The sequence below is a fragment of the Mastomys coucha genome, unplaced genomic scaffold, assembly GCF_008632895.1.
Source record: "Mastomys coucha isolate ucsf_1 unplaced genomic scaffold, UCSF_Mcou_1 pScaffold22, whole genome shotgun sequence".
NCBI classification, from domain to species: Eukaryota; Metazoa; Chordata; class Mammalia; order Rodentia; family Muridae; genus Mastomys; species Mastomys coucha.
The window spans coordinates 106,762,945-106,781,589 of NW_022196905.1; the positions used below are offsets into that span (position 1 = coordinate 106,762,945).

Genomic DNA, 18,645 nt, shown 5'->3' on the forward strand with positions numbered 1-18,645 from the left:
TTAAACCTCATACCAGAACCATGGAGGCCTACTATGGACATGGGATCCTGTCACACATTCTCTCACAATAATAAATGGTGGGAAGGCACAGTGGCACAGAGAAGCACAAGTACCGGCCAGCAGAGACAGGCAGGTGGCATGGGGACTGTATGGAGCAGTGTGTGACCCAGGACAGGAAGTGGCACAGAGATTGTATGGAGCAGCGTGTGACCCAGGACAGGAGGTGGCATGGAGACTGTATGGAGCAGCCTGTGACCCAGGACAGGAGGTGACATGGGGACTGTATGGAGCAGCCTGTGACCCAGGACAGGAGGTGACATGGGGACTGTATGGAGCAGCATATGACCCAGGGTTTTCCTAGCTGACCTTTGGTGTGGAGAGGGATCCTGTAGACAAAGATCTAAAAGAACAGGCCAATTTTACTGGAAAAAAGAGTTGGTGTTCCTGACAGTCAACGTCAACCCCACAGAATCTAAAACCAGCAAGGACACAGGCCCCCGAACATGCCTATGAGGGTGATCTCCATTACATTCATGGAGGTAGGGAGGTCTGCCCACTGTGGGCGGCACTGTCCTGACTGGATCTGGGCTATGTGAGGGACAGGGCACAAGCAGAGGCTCAGGCTCCTGCTGGTCTCACCTTCTCACCACACATGCCCTGTGATGGCCTTCTAAGCTCCATGCTGCAATTCCCCAATGTGATGCTGGACTGTGCCTTCAACTGAGAGAATTTAACCCTTCTCCCCGGGCTGCTTTTGTCAGAGTATTTACCATAGCAACAGAAAAGGCACTATGACAGAGCTTATGGAAGGTCAGACACAGAAAATGAAGGGTTGAGGCCCCAGTGGTGGCTGGGAGCCAGCCCAAGCACAAGAACCACCATTCCTTTCAGTCCACAGTCTGACTTTCTGAAGACAATGGCACTGATGGGAGTCATTCACCAACCCTTTCCCAGTCACAATGTGTCTGAAGAGTAGGGCCATATCTCCAGAAGACAAGTTAAGAAAAGTACAGCAGTCAGAAGTGCTTGCACGCCAGCACAGGGACCCGACCCCAGCACCCAAGTAAAGAGCTAGTGAGGTGACGTGTGTTTGTGGGCCCACTGCTGGGGAGCTGGGGATGAGGGCATCCCTGGTGCTCACTGCCAGGCCAGCCAAGCCTAAGCTCGGGATCAACCAAAGATCCTGTCTCAAACATCAGTGAATGGCTCTTGAGGAACCCAAGGCTGATATCTGGCTTGCACACGCACAGACAGACAGACAGACAGACAGACAGACACACACACACACACACACACACACACACACACACACCCCTGTACCTTGTCTGAAGTCAACCCTCCTCCTCAGGTAGTCTAGGTACACCTGCCAGATCTCCACATAATCAGTGGCCTGGAGAAATCCGGCACTCAGAGCATTCTCGAAGGTTGCTGCAATACAGAAAGATACAGCATTCACTACTGACGGCTCAAAAACAAAGAAAGCCACCAAAACTCAACCAATGTGTGATTTATGCATTTATAAACACACGAGGCTATAGACTCGCATCCCCAGCACCACACGCCAAGGAAGGAAAAGAACAGAGCCAAGCGTTTAAAGGGGCGCTATGGCCCACAAAGGACTCTTCCACCGTTACTGAGAGGCCCAGGTGGGCAAGGAAAAGAGATCGTGACTTCCACAAAAGTCATGAGTATCAGAAGCTAAGAGCACTAGGAAACCAAACAGACATAGACCATAGGCCACAAGAGCCTCTGCTGCTGCAAGGCAGGCCTGGGGTGCCAGCTCGAGACTACCACAGCTCTGCTCCTCAGTGGAGACAAAAGGCTGAGAGCTGCCAGACATGGTGGTTCAAGCCTGCCACCCCAGGAAGAACATTCTGAAAAAATAATTTAAAAATTCTCCCACACAAATGTTCATACCAGAAATCATTTGATGGTCCAGTCCATGTCGCTCCATGGCCAGGAGGTACCGACTCCACAGGGCAACTGTCCACGGGCAGTTCCTCACAGCACGGCTGTGTACAGATAAAACCAAGTCCTTTACTTTCAGCTGTCGATCCTATGACAGAGAATTCCAGAGTGAGAGGACAAACTGTGAGACTTCCCACGGTCTTATAGGTTCCATCGTTCCGTACCAGCTACTGGCAATGATTGGGGAAGTTCTGAAACTTTGGAGGCAGCCCCTGCTGAGCAGGTAGGCCTAGGAGAGAAGTGAGAGCTTTCAGAGCTATAGCTCAACCCTACCCTACCTGTCTCTAGCTACCCTGTACCTACCTGTCTCTACCTACCCTGTACCCTGTCTCTAGCCCCTGACTAAGACCATGCCATACACAGGTCCCTCTGCCAGAACCACGTCATTGCACTGCACCGCCCACTGCCAGGGGCTGCACCCTCAGCCTCTTCCTTAAGTTGCTTCTTTTCAGATATTTGGCCATGAGAAAAGTAACTCGTAATCCTCAGTGAAACATGCCCAGCATAGCAAATTGGAAATGCCTCTCATCACAATGGCATACGCAGGTGTGCACCTGTCACCTCAGCACTCAGGAAGCTAAGACAGGAGAGTCACACATTTGAGGCCAGTTTGGGCTACATATTAAGATCTGTCTCAAAAGAAATGAAGACAAGCCGGGCAGTGGTGGCACACGCCTTTAATCCCAGCACTTGGGAGGCAGAGGCAGGAGGATTTCTGAGTTCGAGGACAGCCTGGTCTACAAAGTGAGTTTCCAGGACAGCCAGGGCTACACAGAAAAAAAACCCTGTCTCAAAACAAAACAAAAACAAGAAAAAAAAAAAAAAAAAAAAAAAAAAAAAAAAGAAATGAAGACAAAAACATAAATAAAAGTATGTTGTGGCCTAGCTTCCTCAAGAAAGAAATCACCAGGGGAGCGCAAGACGGGCAGGGTGGGGGACCTAGGTATGGGACACAGCCCTAACGCATGGACTTCACCGGGGCCCTTTCACACAGAAGGACCTTCATATGCATGCTTGGTCAGCAGTGAAGAACAGAGATGGAGACCCAAGGAAGGATACAGTGAAGCCAACAGGGAGCTCAGCCACATGGGCTGAGTACTACTAAGGCCAGTGCTGTAGTGTGTAGAAGACTTCACTTGATCCATCTCTGTCATGTTTAGAACGTTTCCGTAATGGAAAAGTAGCACATAACACTGATCTGTTAGACAACTTCTCTCTAGCACCTGTCGCTCCTAGCCATCCCCATGTAAGGCTCTACCTTGAAAGAAACAGAACTAGAGCAGTTATCTTACTAGGTACTGACTGTAGCGGATCCATAAGTCTGGAACCAGGCAGTTCTCCACCAGGGCACGCTCAAAGATCAACTGAATACGAGCAGGATCCCCAATTTTCATCTCAAAATCAATGTAAGCTTGGTATTCTGCCAGCCGTGGGGCCTCTGCTTGCAACTGGAACACAGGAAAAATCACACTTGTTAAATTTAAGTGCCTGACAGTTTCAGATAGCACAAAACATCTTCAAACAAGTGAGCCTTGGCAAGAGCAGCTAACCCAAAATGAGAGCCACCAGGTCTTCTTGCTCAGAACTGCCCATGACAGGATAGATCTGTGACCTGGGAGCACTGGGAGCCTCAGCCACCAACACCCAAAGCCTGTACTACAACCTCCCGAGCACCCAGAGATGACTGAACAGCGGCCTGCTGACGCATACTGCTCCCCGTCCTCCAAGTGCTTCCATGAAGGCCTCGCTCAGGTGTCAGTGTTAGAACACTGGTGCACGTTAAGGTGGGCATGCCAGGCTGGCTTGCTATACATATACAGCCCATCAACCCCTTCAGCCCCACTCTGATGACAGCCAGAGTGGAAGAGACGGCTTTGTACACATAAGTGCACACACACCATTTACAGATGAAAATGAGAAGAGCACATGGCTCCTGCACACAGCAGCAGGCTACTTTAGAGCCAAATTTCCCATATGACAATGAGGTGGTCACCACTGAAAGACAAAGCTGTTCTAGTAACAAGTATAAAGGAGGGCAAAGACAACTCAGGGTCAAGTTTCTGCTGAATATTTTTTTAGAGGGGGAGTCTGAGACAAGGTTTGTCTGTGTAGCCCTGGCTGTCCTGGAACTCACTATGCAGACCACTGTCCTCAAATTCACAAACATCTGGCACCCTCTGCTTCCTGAGTGCTGGGATTAAAGGCATGCACTACCGTGTCCAGCTGCTTCACAACTGATCCTCAAAACATGTGTGAGAGGCAGGGCTCAGTACTGTCCTTGTCTTACAGCCAGAGAAGCTGACGCACAAGGAAGCCCACCTTTGCCCAGAATCAGAGCTAGTAAGTAGTGGAGCTGAGTTCAAAACAGGCACATCCTGACTCCCACAGTTTGGCCTCTTCCTCGCTATGCTAAGAGAAATATTGAAAGCAGAGTCAAGATGCCCAAGGAAGCTCAAAGAGGACAACAGGGTTGCCTGCCTAGATAAGATAATGAGATTGCAGGACATCACATCAAACCAATGGGAGGTTCAAAGCACAGACACTACTGATTCCCTTCCAAGAAGCAAGTCTATAACAGACAGCTGAGCTGTCTATGACAATACACAAGAGACACATGCATTGTTGTCAAGAACATCACACCAGTGCAATGTACAGCCTGAAAACAGCTGTCAACAAGAAAACAAAGACAGGGCCTACATATTAACTTCAAGCCAGAGAATTCCAGATACAGAGTTGAGATTCAACAAGAAGAGGCAGAACAAAGAAAGCATGCTAACAGAAAGGCTGCCAACCCTTGACTGTCTGAGGTGTTGCTGACAGCGATGCCTAGAGGGACAAACCAAAAAGCAAGATAATTCAAGAAAATACGAACACAATGAGGTTGTGTGGTAAACTCCACCCACAAACATCACTGTTACCACAATATGCCAAAGACTAACATTCCTATGTGAGCAAGCTTGTGGATGAAAAAGCACCCATGATGTGAAATGCCAACTGCATTCTGTACATCAGCAACCACAACAGAAAATAAGTCTTTAAAGAAACAGCTTACAAGTTCATCAAAAGCCACTGTTGGCTTAAAGTTTCCACGACAGTGTGTGCACTCCTGGGGTTACCACAGCCTCCTAGGTAAGACGGGAACTCTCTCTCAGTAGGCACAGATCTATGCAGCAGCAATCAAACATTTAGCAGAACTGAGTGTAGGCCTGACAGAAACAAACTGAAGGAAACCAAGGTCCCTCGGAAAGACTTAGGGAAGAGCAGTCAACTGTCAGCGCTACCACAGCACAAGCAGGGCAGCTGGCAGAAAGCCACGGCACACACTCAGTCACTGTGTAGCTCTGCAGAGAGCCATGGCACACACTCACTGTGTGGCTCTGCAGAGAGCCACGGCACACACTCACTATGTGGCTCTGCAAAGAGCCATGGCACACACTCAGCCACTGTGTGTCTCTGCAGGGAGCCACAGCATACATTCAGTCACTGTGTAGCCAGCCCTATGCTGCAGCAAGGGACACACTTGTTATAATCAGGACCACACTGGCTCTCCACATAGGTTCAGATTGCTATTGCCTGTCTGTTCCCAGACAGGAAATCCAGGCTAAGGATTCAAGTCAATGAACCATCGCCAACCAAGACAGTAGTTCAAAAGCAAAAAGATACCATCAGAAGCCAGAAAAGGGGGGGGGCTTTACAATACAAGCTCTAAAGCTGGAAAAGCTTCACAGAACAAAAACCCCAATGGCCACTGCATATGAGCAGATGCTGTCATTTGTAATCAAGGGAAACAAAAACTCCAACCCAACTTGGAGCACAAGCTAAACTTACTAATGTCAACATGGGACTGGTAGCTGAGGACCCATCACTGGTGGCAGGGGTGCAGGCACCCGGGACAGTCTGCAGCATGACCCTGTGACCAGCAAGTTCCCTCTTCTAACACATGCTAGAGAAACTCCTCTGTGTGTATAGAAGACACTTTGCCACTGTGCGCACACCGCTATACATACAACCCCACAGGGCAACACATGGGCTGAACACTTATGACCAATAAGCTAAACACGCCCACACACAAGCACACACGAAAATAATACCACAGCTTGAATCACCATGTCAAGTTCTATAAGCAGGATCAAGCACTATACTAAGGGTCCGCTCACAGGAACACAGCGGAGACTCCCAGGGCATTGCATGCTCTCTCCTAACCTGGGTGCTGGGAACACACATGTTCGAACTGTTCTATGCACTGCATGTTACACAGTGGAATAAACCTTAAAGAGACTGTTTGCCATGTGATTATGGCTGCAAGCTGTGGGAAAGCTTTTGAAAGTCCCCAGGGAGCAGGGCACTCACCAGCGCTTCCTCGTAAGGCTTGTACTTCTCCAGCTGCCCCAGCGCTTTCTGATAGCTCTGAAGGACGGACTCTGGTATGGGCTCTTCTGACCACTCTTCATACTCTGCAAACGTGGCCTCCATTTCTATAGAAAGATGGATTCAGGCTGTGGGTTGTGTCATTGAGTTGTATCAACATAAAAAAAGCCAGAAGCATGCAGTGCCACCTACCCTCCCATATCTGTGGCTACCACAGCTCTCACTGTTCAGTTCCCAGTTCTGTGGAACCACACGTCTCAGAATAGTCGGACAACTCTCCCCACTAATCGGTCGGTGAGAGCACAAACAAGGCTCAGCACTGATCGTGAGTGGCACAGCAGTCCTACACTTCCACCCTCTACCTCCCCGGGTCTCCACCTCTGTGCAATGTGCTCTCCGGTCACCCTCGGGAGCACTCAACGTGAGGAAAAAAGCTGAGACTAACAGCAGAGCAGCCTGGCTGCCCATACAAGTCAGTTCTGGCTTTTTCTGAGTAGCACTCAACAACTCCAGTAGACCACACTTACTAACAGGAGATCTGCAGCCCAAGGATCCATGAAGTAAGAGATCTCAGGGCTCAAACAGCTTCTTTGAGGTTCTGAGCAGGGCCTGAGAGAGACAGGGCTGTGCCAACCTCACACACATGAAGGGTCCTCCTGGCACTGCCCATGCACAGCGCTGAAGCCGTGCCAAAATGGGCTCACCCACAAGAGACCATAGGCAAAGCCCCTAAAATTGAGACATGAATGGCTACAATCAACTTCTGAAGCAAGTCACTGTAGGATCGGCAGAACGCCCGTGACATTCAGAGACAGACCAGCTTGGGACTCTTCTTGGTCAAGTGTCCCAGGAAATGAGGTACTGTGATCATGTCTCCGTTTCCAAGTGTGTCTTTTTTTTCTTTTTTGTTTTTTTTTTGTTTTTTGAGATAGACCTGGCTCTCCTGGAACTCACTCTGTAGACCAGGCTGGCCTCAAACTCAGAAATCCACTGCCGAAGTGTGTCTTAAAGTAGAAAGAAATATCAAGTGGGCTCCAGGAAACATGGTCTCTCGCCCTGCCTCTGAGCCTAATAATAACTCTTAGCATTAACAATTCGAAACAGACTTTTAACAGACTTTTCCGACCATATCAAGAGCACCAATCCTGCCTGTCCGTGGGATGCTGGGAAGGCCATGGATGAGGGCACTAGCAGCACAGAGAGGGCTGGCTGCTGACAAGTCTGCTTCTCTTACCATACAGTGGGATCGCCAGCTGTCGCCGGAAGAGGCTGTGCACTTTCTCCAGCTGTGAATCAAAGGTTTGTTCCCGGTCAGAAGGGGAAAGGAAGGCAGCTATGGGCTAAGGAGGCAAATCGGTAGTAAAGGAAAGCATTGGTTCCTTCTACTTCAGAAAAAACTCAACAAATTATCAATTCAAACTGAAAAAAGAGAGAGAAAGTCTATGACACAGGAGGCGTCACCCATACTGTGGCCTCTAGGGCTTATGGCAAGAAGAGAAAAAGGAATACAAGGGATCCAGGGGCCAGTGAGATGGTGTGCAGGCAAAGAGGGCTTGCTTATCCCTAGGTACACAAAGTAGAAGGAGAAAACCAACTCCCACAAGGTGTCTCTGACCTCTACATGTAGCTATGGCATGCATACATCACACACACATACACACACACACACACCAAAACAAACAAACAAAAACCAATCTTTTTAAAAAGAAAGAAATTTGGGCTAAAGAGATGGCTCAGAGGTTAAGAATACTAGTTGTTCTTCTAGAGGACCTGAGTTTGATACCCAGCAACCACATGGTGACTCACAACTCTAATGGGATCTGATGTTCGCTTCTTCCAGACAGCTGTTCATGAAGACAGAGAACTCATATAAATAAATAAATAAATAAATAAATAAATAAATAAATAAATCTTTTAAAGAAAAAAAAGAGAGAAAGGGGGAGGGAAAAGAGAAGGGAGGGAGGTAACTGGCTACAATGTGCAGAGCCTAAGGATCACAGAGGAGAGCACGTACAGCCACAGCCCCAGGGACCTGACTGCTTATAAAAGGAGGCTGGGAAAGGATCTAAACAGCACAGTGGCAAGACTTAGACACAGGGCAGAGTCGCGGGCTCAGTGACTGCATGTGAAGTACACTATGATAAAGCCAAAATAGACAAAGGCAACAGTGTTTGGAGAACCAGGCATGGCGGGCATGTGAGCCCAGCACTGGGGAGGCAGAGGCAGCAGTTGTCTAAGACCAGCCCAGGCCTGTGTCCTGCCAAAATTTGGGAACAGGGGAACAGACGCTGCAAAACACAGGCTCCGGCCTCACTCGGTGCTCTGCAGACTGAGGCAGAAAGTCACCAAGGCTGCATTCATCACACGGCCTCACTCAGATGTTGGACTATGAACACAAACACAATGAGTTCCCGACACCCAGTGCGGGCATGAACACCTCGGACACCAGCCTGAGAGCCACTTTACACAGTGTCACAGGAGGTCACAGGGCCGGTCTCCCAGTCCCACTGTCAGTCAGTGCTCAAAAGGTTTGGAGCACAAAGCACTCTGGATTTCTGAGTTCCAGATTAGGGATGCTTGACCTGTGATGTGGCCCAGAGAGGCCCCAGCTGTCTATCCACCTGAGTGAAACCTCCCCTCAGTCATACTGACACAAAGATATACTGACATAATCTACACACACAAAGAGCTATAAACTCATGTGCATGCACACATACACACATATATACATGCACACACATATATATACGTACACACACACACACACACACACACATATACGTACATATACACAGTTACATAACTAAAACAACAGTGTTTTAATGTATTGGGAAAACAGTCATCTACTGCCAAGTCAGATTAAGTCACTCACTCTGCCAGAGACTACTGACTTTGTTGTTTACTGCCCATCCCTAACAGACTAGCAAAAGCGAGTTAGACTCTTGGATGTTTGTTTGAAAACAGAATCTCCTGCAAGCTTGGGCCACTGAGCCTGGGCACTCACCCGAGCAGCCTCCACAATGGCACTTTCAAACTCTCGGTAGGCCTCCCAGATGGCCAGGCCTTTCGTCATGTGTAGGCCAACAGAGGACAGGGCTCTTTCAAACACAGAGCGAACCTTCTCAAGGCCACCTTTCTGACCAATGCCACCAACTGAGTACTGGCCATACTCTAGCCAAATGTTCGGACCTAAAAAACAAGAAGCAATCTGTAAGTTCAGCTCATTAATATGCCCCATGTCACCCTCATGAAAACAAAGCATATGCCCACCAAATACATGTTCTTTTCTGCAGAAAGGAGCATGCTGCCAACAAGCACTCCAGCTTCCCACAACACTGAACTCTCAGAGGAGCTGTCTACACGTTCCTAAGCACAGCAGAGATCTGACTGCACACACAGCACACCAGGGGGCAGTATGTAAGTAAGCACGTGCACGCACGTGCGCGCACACACACACACACACACACACACACACAGAGTTAAGGGGCAGTACATAACTAAGTGCACACACACAGAGTTAAGGGGCAATAGATAACTAAGTGCACACACACACACACACAGTTAAGGGGCAGTACATAACTAAGTGCATGCACACACACACACACACACACACACACACAGAGTTAACACACACACACACACACAGTGTTAAGGGGCAGTACATAACTAAGTGCATGCGCGCACACACACACACACACACACAGAGTTAACACACACACACACACACACACAGTGTTAAGGGGCAGTACATAACTAAGTGCATGCGTACACATAGTTCATTAAAACTGAAGGGGTAGAGCACAGAGCCATGCAAGGCCCTGTGGGTTTATCCCAACAAAGCAACAGACAGACACATGGGGTGGGAAGCTTGAAGGAACCCACTAACAATTTCAGTGAGTGCAAGTATAAATCTGAGTCACTTGTCCAACACAGTTCAGTTCCTAGAGTGTTTCTTGCTAGACCTTGGTCTTGCAAGTCTTCTGGTGAAGGAAAGATAAAGCAAGAGCACCAAGCCTGTGTTAGGAATCCACGTGTTTTGATTTCAGATTCTGAGACAAGGTCTCCCCTTCAGCCCTGCCTGTCCGAAACTCTGCGACCACACACATGTAGAGTTTGATATCAACATCTTCCCTGCTGAGTGATACACCTCTGACAACCAATAAGCTTACCCTGATGGGTGTTGTGCTGACATCTGTATCCAGTGCAAGAGAAGCAGAGGCAGGAGGATCACCACAAATACAAAGGCATATGGCCACAGCCCCTTTGACACACCTATTTTTGGTCATCTTAGAGCTAGGTAGGACCCAAAAGCTGTTCTCGGAGGTTAGGTTTCTTTCTTTGAAGCAGGGTCTCATGTGTCCCAGGAGAGCCTTCATCTCAGTAGATATTCTAGGCTACCTCCTGAGTGCTGGGACTACAGGAGAGCACCCCCACTCAATTTCTTAAAGTGTTTTAATGTTCTTCTCAAAAATATGTTGTCCAGACTGTAGAAGATACTGTGCAAAGCCAATATTTCAAACTTTTTGTTTGTTTCTGAGATGGGAGTCTCACTATTATACCCCAAGCTGCCCTTGAACTCACTGGCTGGCCTGGAACTCAGGATGCCAGGGATAATCGTATGAGGACACACCCCTGTGTACATGTTAGGAAGAGGTTGAAGCCCAGCAACCTTAGCTACATGATGAGTCCTTGTCTAAAGCATCAGCAACAAAAAGAACAGAGGGACAGACTGTCATGTCATGTCTTAGTCCCAGCACTCAGATATTCACAAACTGTAGGGGGGTGGAGGGGGCTGTTTCAATCAATAGATACAAGCTGAACTTTAAGTGCCTAGACATCCCATGTAAGCCCTCCCTGTCAGACAAATGCTGAGTGAGGCACTTAACTCTCTTCCCCCAAATATTCTTCTACTTTAATCTTAAGCCCAAACAATCTCTACTGAACAGTTGGACACCACAAAGAAAACAAGACTCTAAGTTCAGGACTAATGCATCCTTCCCTGGCAACACCTCCCAACACAGCACAGGGCAGGAGAGACCCAGAGCCCAGGCACTCACAGATGTAGTCCTTCACAGCTCTCTCGAAGAGCTCATACACGTGCTCGCGGTCCAGGCCGTCCATGGCCATGCTGATCTCATCGTGGAGCCACTCCAGCCAGAGCTCTAGAGATGACAGAAAAGCTCAGCACACGCCCTCTCCTGCTTCTGACACATGTCAGACATTCACTACTCTGCAAAGTACTTGGCATGTTCCTGTGTAAGGGAGGTGGAGAGAGCTGTGTCCAACCCACACAGGGTAGCCAAGCTGGACAGTCAGCTGTAAATACACACAGGCCCAGCCAGAGCTGCTCACCGCAGGAGCAAATGTGTGGACATAAACAAGATGAATGATGACTGCCCCAAATACACGTTTGCGTGTGAAACATTTCCAGGCTGGAGAGAGAACTCAGAGGTAAGGAGCTAGCTGCTCTTCCAGAGGACCCAGGTTTGATTCCCAGCACTTAAACGGTGGCTCACAAGCATCCATAACCCCAGTTCCAGGGATCCGACTCCCTCTTCTGCCTCTATGGACATCATGTACACACATACATGCATAAAGGCAAAATCACCCATATACTGAAAAACTTAAGAGGTTTAAAGTTATAAATGTTGGGCTGGTGAGATGGCTCAGCAGTTAAGAGCACTGACTGCTCTTCCAGAGGTCCTGAGTTCAATTCCCAGCAACCACAACCACCTGTAATGAGATCTGATGCCCTCTTCTGGTCCAAAGAGAGTGATGATGCACTCACATACATAAAATAAATTACACCGGAGCAAGTGGGGCCAGAGCGAGTGGGGCTGGCAGAAGGTCCTGAGTTCAATTCCCAGCAGCCACACATGATAGCTCACCGCTATCTGTACAGCTACAGTATACTCATACACATAAAATAAAGTAATAAAAAAAAAAAGAAAAAGAAAACGTTTCTCACAGTATTGGGGTAAGAAACCAGTATTTCACATGTGAGTCTGTATGATCAGACCACATTCTGCAAAACAGTCTGAGACAGTGAAGAAACAAGAAACAGGTAGCTTTCCTTCCTCCCTCTCCCCGCAGCTTACCTTCAGTCAGGGGGAAGAGCTCGCTCATCTTCTGGCGGGCCATCCTCACCTTGTTGAGCTCGCCTTCCAGCCGCAGCAGCCTGATGAGCTCCACGTGGCAGTTGTAATCATAGCCATTGATGGACAGCTAAGAGCAAAGTTACAGTCCTAAGAGCATGGTTTAGCATTTGTCGCAACAGCCCCGCCACACAAAAAACAACAGAGGTCCTCCCAGTCTCTCCAAGGAAACAAAGAACAGCATCCTTAGCGTGACCTGTGACTTTCTCAGCCTCAGCTCCACAACTATGTGGTCCTGCTAGTCTCCGCCCACAGAGCTCATGGGATTTAAATGGCAATATGTCATGAATTCCAATTTCTTCCTTTTCCTGAAGAGAAGGACAGTGAGAAGTTGGTGTGGGATCCATGACTGTACCACCAACTCTGGCACACATCCCAAACCTACAAACATCTCCTGTGTGACAAGACAGCCACTGGCACCTGGGCTGACTCTAGACAGACACTGCCACAGTCACAGCTTTTTGGTTGTTTTGTTTGTAGTATTTCTTTAATTATGCACATCTGAGATAACTATCAGCTGTTCTCAGAGTCTAGAAGGCAGAGGCACCCTGGGCTGAGGGTGCAGGTGGTTCCCAAACTGTGCGCTGAGAACCAAGCTTGGTTCTCTATGCCAAGTGCTCTCTCCAGTCTCAGTGACTGGTTTTGGAGAATGGCTAGTGCATTCTGATTAGCCCTGGCCACCATCCTCCTACTCTAGTACACAGATTTTGTCACTGGTGACCTGCAATAAGCTGCACTTTGTGTAGTGCTGGCTCCTCTGCCTTTGGCAGCCAGATCTCAACACTACGGTGGGATATTTCCAACTTCAGCAACAACAACATAAAGGCTCATTTTTACATTTGGAACTTTCCAAGGTAAAAACTGAAATTATTTAACTCTTACACATCAACACAAACAGAATAGAAGAATAGGATTAGCAGCAGCCCCACCCTGAGAGAACCACAAACAGTCTTCCAACAGGATGGGAGTGATGCTGAGAAGAGACCGTGGAGCCCAAAGAACAAAGTGGGAGCAGAAAGCAGGTGAGCGGAGGGGAGCCATCTCCTAGGGGCTTCTCTAAGTCATATAAGGAAGAAACAGACAATCTAAGACCATCTGACCCCAAGACATTTATGAGTGAGAAGAGAAAGGCTCCACACCACTCAAGCCTAATGTTAATTTAAGCACCTTCATTGGAAGATGCCAAAACACAGAGGGAGCAGCACTGTGAATCAGGCGTGGGGCAATCCCAGCACTGCCTGAGGGGGGGGGGGGCACAGGTTCAAGGCAGGGTTTCTCTGTGTAGCCCTGGCCCCTAGTTGTCCTGGAACTCACTCTGTAGACCAGGCTGGCCTCAGAAATCTACCTGCCTCTGCCTCCCAAATGCTGGGATTAAAGGCGTGCGCCACCACCGACCGGCTAGCCTCAGCTACTTTGAGAAATCCTATTTCAAGGGGAAAAACTGGATGGTATGATAGATAGCACATGTCTTTAATCCCAGCACTCAGACAGAGGCAGGCAGATATCTGAGTTTGGCACTAGCCTCATATACACAGTGAGTTCCATCCAGGTCAGCTATGGCTACACAGGGATCCTGTCTCGAAAAACAGAAAGTAAAAAACGACAAAACCCTTTCCTGAGGACACGTGGACTGTGTGAGGGTCAGCACCATTAGCCAGTAAGGAAAGCACAGGGAAACCAGTGTCATTCAATCCAGAGGCTGACAGACACCACTCCCACCTGCTACAGCTGTACAAGGGCAATACCTGAGCTTCTTCCAATACCCAGCACCCAGCTTCCACCCCATGCCAGTCAGCACATGCGAGCTCATGAAGCTTTGTTCCTAGCGTCCAATTGCAAACTGCCTTATGGTGCAAGGCTAAGCCAGGGTGGAGCACTCACATTCTGCTACTACGCTGCAATGGGAAGGGACATTCTTGAAATGGAAAGGTGGTTTTGAGTCAGAAAACAATTAGTGTAATTTTCCACTCAGCAAATAAAGGGGAGACAGTGATCTCAGTGCAGAAAGGGCATCTCACAAAACCGCCCCACCAGGACTTAAAACTTGTATTTGACAAAAGAACAGAAACACGCAGTATAGCCTGTGAGCCTCCCCTGATGCTCCCAGTAGGCATCCCCAGAGCCTTCTAAAACCACACAGAGACGTCCACAATCGTTCTCTTGTCTGAGGCTCAAACAGCTAAGGGAAAGAAGTAAATGACATGAGGGGAGGGAAAGGTGACAGCTGCACACATGAGTCGTTAGAAACAAGGAGCCAGACTAGCATCGAACACAAGTCAACTTTTATAGGAAGTTTCTCAAGTAGGTAAACTCAGAGAGGATGCTCACTGGTGTTCTGGGCTGGGAGAGAAGGGGCTACTGCATGGGCACTGGGCCCTAGGGCTGCAAATGAGCCCTTCTCCAGATCTCCACATATGAACACATGTCATACTAAGACCTGCACATTTGGAAATGGACCAGAAAGTCTGGAAATAGCATTTCAACAGGCTGGCACAGCACAACCCTTCCTGCAAAGTGTGGACGAAGCTGTCTCCTGAGTGACAGTGTGCCCTCAGGGCAGATATCTGCGTAGTTCCTGAGTTATTAAAGACCTACAGCAAAAAAGCTTACGTACCAGGTGTGCTTATATTCTGGACTCCAGAACTGTGGTGGCCCAAGCCTCTAGTCCCAGCACTCAGGAGGCAGAGGCAAGAGGATTTCTGCGAGTTCCGGGACAGCCAGGGCTAATTTAGAGAGACCTTACATAAAAAAGAAGGGAAAAACTGTTTTAAAAAAATAATAATCGCTGGGCGGTGGTGGCGCACGCCTTTAATCCCAGCGCTTGGGAGGCAGAGGCAGGAGTTCGAGGCTAGCCTGGTCTACAGAGTGAGTTCTAGGACAGCCAGGGCTACTCAGAGAAACCCGGTCTCAAAAAAACAAAACAAAAAAATAATAATAATAATAATAATAATAATAATCATCATCATCAAACAAGAAAGTTGTACTAGGAAATAAAAGCAGTGCTAAGAAAGCAGATGGCTGAGCTGGTGGAGAACTGAGCTGGAAGAGCCCAGACCACATAGATGGGGTGGCACTTGTTTCGTCCACTGAAGTCATGACTGAGACCCAGTTTGTAAATCAGGACTCAGAGACTACCTCTTAAACCAGACTTGGACTAGCTCTCCAACCACTTGCTATCAGCACACAAAAAGACGTTGATAAAGAACATGAACAAAGACTTAAAAGTGAGCTGCAGAGTTGGCTGCAGGATGGAGGACTGGCTGTACTTCAGGGACCTGGGCTTGGGCTCCCATTTCAACATACATGTGGCAGCTTGCAATCATCTCTAACTCCAGCTCCATGGGTTCCACGCCTCTTCTGGCCTCCAATTACATGTGTAGTGAATGCAGAAATATTATAAAAATATGTTTTCATTTTAATCCCAGGTGTGGGACACAGGGCTGCTTCAGATCGTCCACAACAGCTGACTATGATTGGTCTCGTGCTCTATGAGAGGCGTGATTTTTGCCAGCTGCAGACAGTTCCTGTAACTGTGATATTTGAAATTCTGTGGACTTTTCAGAGAATAAATGCTAGGACCCAATAGCTGGAGGCTGGTTGGTGGTCGGATGCGGCTGGATGCAGTTTGTCAAGTAGTCACTGTGTGCAGAGACGAGATTAGATATCCTGATGGCTGGCGAAGATCAAACTTGTCCCAAGGAACTTGATGCACCTATCATCAGGGAATGACCCTTTCCTTTTCCCCTCTATCCTTTTTCCTTTCCACCTAGTACTAACGGGCTGAATGGGTGGAAGAAAAAGGAACCCACAAAGTAGCAAAAACAAGCTATATAAATGCTTGTGAGCCCAGCATCTGGAGGCTAAGGCAAGGGGTCATCACACATCTGAAGCCCATCCCACAATCTTCCTCATCATGGGCTGAAACACACTGGCCAGAGCTGGGGAGAGTGAGGTAATCCCTGTGGGCTCTGCATGTGCACTGTGCTGAGGAGCTGGGGAAGGGTATACCTCAGTTCCCCACAGGGAGAACACCCCCACAACAGCTCAGCCCCGAGGGCCCAGTCTGAATGTGCTCTGTGACCACGCCCAGGAGGTCCTTGCTGGTTAGTGCCAGGGATGACAACATGCCTTCCCATGAACACTGCATGTGATTGTCAGTTCCCACTGTCAACGTGACACAACCTAGAGTCAGGTGGGAAGAGTCTCAGTGTGCGATTTCTAAACCAGACTGGCCTGTGGTGAGCCTGCAAAGGACTGTCTTGATGATGCTAGGTGAGGTGGCACTGTGGGTGACATATTCCTAAGCAGGACAGTTCTGAGCTGAGTGCGTACTCACAGGCATGCATGCACTCATTCTCTCTGCACCTGACTGTGTGTGACTGACAGTTGCTCCACACTCCTGCTGCCTTGACTTCCTTGTGGTGATGAACTAGACCCTCAAGTTGGGAGCAACCTTCCCCTAAGTTGCTTCAGTCGGGTTCACCACAGCAACAGTGAACAAAACTAAGACATCACATGTAGGTATAGATGCAAAAGCCAAAAAAGGAGCCTGAAGTGGACAGCGTGGCCTTTGGTGTCAGCTTCTGACTTTCTGATACAAGGCCGATGCTTGGATGCAGTATGAAGAGTTTGAAGCTCAGCAGCAAGTATATCTGACCTACATATCAGTATGGCCCAGGCAGCTCAGTGGGCAAGCATGTGTGGAGCAAGCATGTGGACCTGAGTTTGATCTCCAATGTCCACCTTAAAAAGCCAGGCATGTGGCGTGCTGGGAAAGGAGAGGAAAGGATGATCTCAGGTCTACGCATGCGCACAGGCACACAGGCACACAGAGGCACTTCCAAACAGTTTAACTGATGAGCGATACATTCTGCTCTATTCCAGGCTTAGGCCATCATTAATGACATAAAAGGCTTTAAAGAGGAGGCTGAGTCAAAGCTACAGGGTCAAGGCAGAGCACAAAAGACACTTCACACCATGCACCTAGCATGTGCACAAGAAAGGCACAACAGAAAGGATTCAGCTGGCAATGTGCAGAAGCGAGGAAGGGAAAGGCCTTCACTTAACATCTATTATACACCAAAATGGGTTAGACCTATGTATGGGCCAATGTGAGAGTGCACATGACTTACTTATACTGCCAATGCAAGAAGTATGCAGCATTACACAGCCTGAAGACATTTCTTTAAGAGCAAGGAGAGCCAATCTGCTTGCTGTATCCCAGAGTTTCTGCTGAGTCAATGCATGGTAGCTAAATACCTCTAACTCTTCATGTGAGAGGCTAGTGCTGAGGCTGAGGCACAAGTTTGAGCCAGCCTAGGCTAGAGAGTGAGTTCTAGGTCAGCCTGAGCTACAAAGTCCTCTCAGAGCTGAAAGGATGGCTCGGGACCTGCAAACAAACCCAACAACCTAACCGGGATCCCTGACACAGCAATGGGGAAGGAGAGAACTCCCACAAATTGTCCTCTGCTGTGGCACAGATGCACCTGTGAGCACCAAATAGATGTACATTTTTAAGATCTTGTCTCTCAAAACAACAACAAAGATTCAGAATGTTTATTACTAAAAATAAAAAGTAGGACTGATAACCACCTGCTCCAAAAGACCTCTAATAATTGGACATAATGGTAAGTGGGGCAAGTTACATCATCATTTTGTAACTAGAAAAACATCAGTGCCAGAAATCCAGACAAGGCTAGCTGACTAGCCTGTGCTACTCACCTCACTCCACTGAGGGACCGCACCTACAGGAGGCTATCTGGACCACAGGGGACCATAAAAGATCAAGTCCCACTTGTGTGAGTTCAGACCAGTCATCCTACCATTTGCTCTGAGCCTTGTTTCCTCATGAGAACAGGTTTCATCTCTTTGAGGCCCCACTCCTCTGCATCTTCTCCTTGTCCTATGAGCCAGGGATGCAGGTTTATTTCCCATAGCTAGTCACGGCAGGACCTGCATCCCTGGTTCTCCCGCCCACACTTTATAGTGACTGACTACTCATGCATCTTTGCTCAAGTCATTCTAATCTGAATTTATCACCTATTCCTGCTAGCACACTGGATTATAAAGGAGTTATCACCAATAACAGATCAGGGACCACTTAACTACCAGGGACCAGGCACTGGGTTCATAATTACTATGGCAACTTCATTAA

The 18,645-nt window shown here is 48.3% G+C and overlaps 1 protein-coding gene across 1 annotated transcript in view; it reads right to left on the reverse strand.

The window, feature by feature from the left end:
• The window catches only part of Sart3 (spliceosome associated factor 3, U4/U6 recycling protein), a 32,163-nt gene that overhangs the window by 11,078 nt on the left and 2,440 nt on the right, over nucleotides 1-18,645 (reverse strand). Inside the window, exons 2-9 of the mRNA XM_031337452.1 lie at nucleotides 12,435-12,561; nucleotides 11,394-11,498; nucleotides 9,341-9,525; nucleotides 7,571-7,622; nucleotides 6,319-6,443; nucleotides 3,261-3,416; nucleotides 1,918-2,056; nucleotides 1,321-1,428 (exon numbers count right to left, since the gene is read on the reverse strand). Of these exons, the coding sequence (XP_031193312.1) occupies nucleotides 1,321-1,428; nucleotides 1,918-2,056; nucleotides 3,261-3,416; nucleotides 6,319-6,443; nucleotides 7,571-7,622; nucleotides 9,341-9,525; nucleotides 11,394-11,498; nucleotides 12,435-12,561 (997 nt within the window). The remainder of the gene's footprint in view (nucleotides 1-1,320; nucleotides 1,429-1,917; nucleotides 2,057-3,260; nucleotides 3,417-6,318; nucleotides 6,444-7,570; nucleotides 7,623-9,340; nucleotides 9,526-11,393; nucleotides 11,499-12,434; nucleotides 12,562-18,645) is intronic.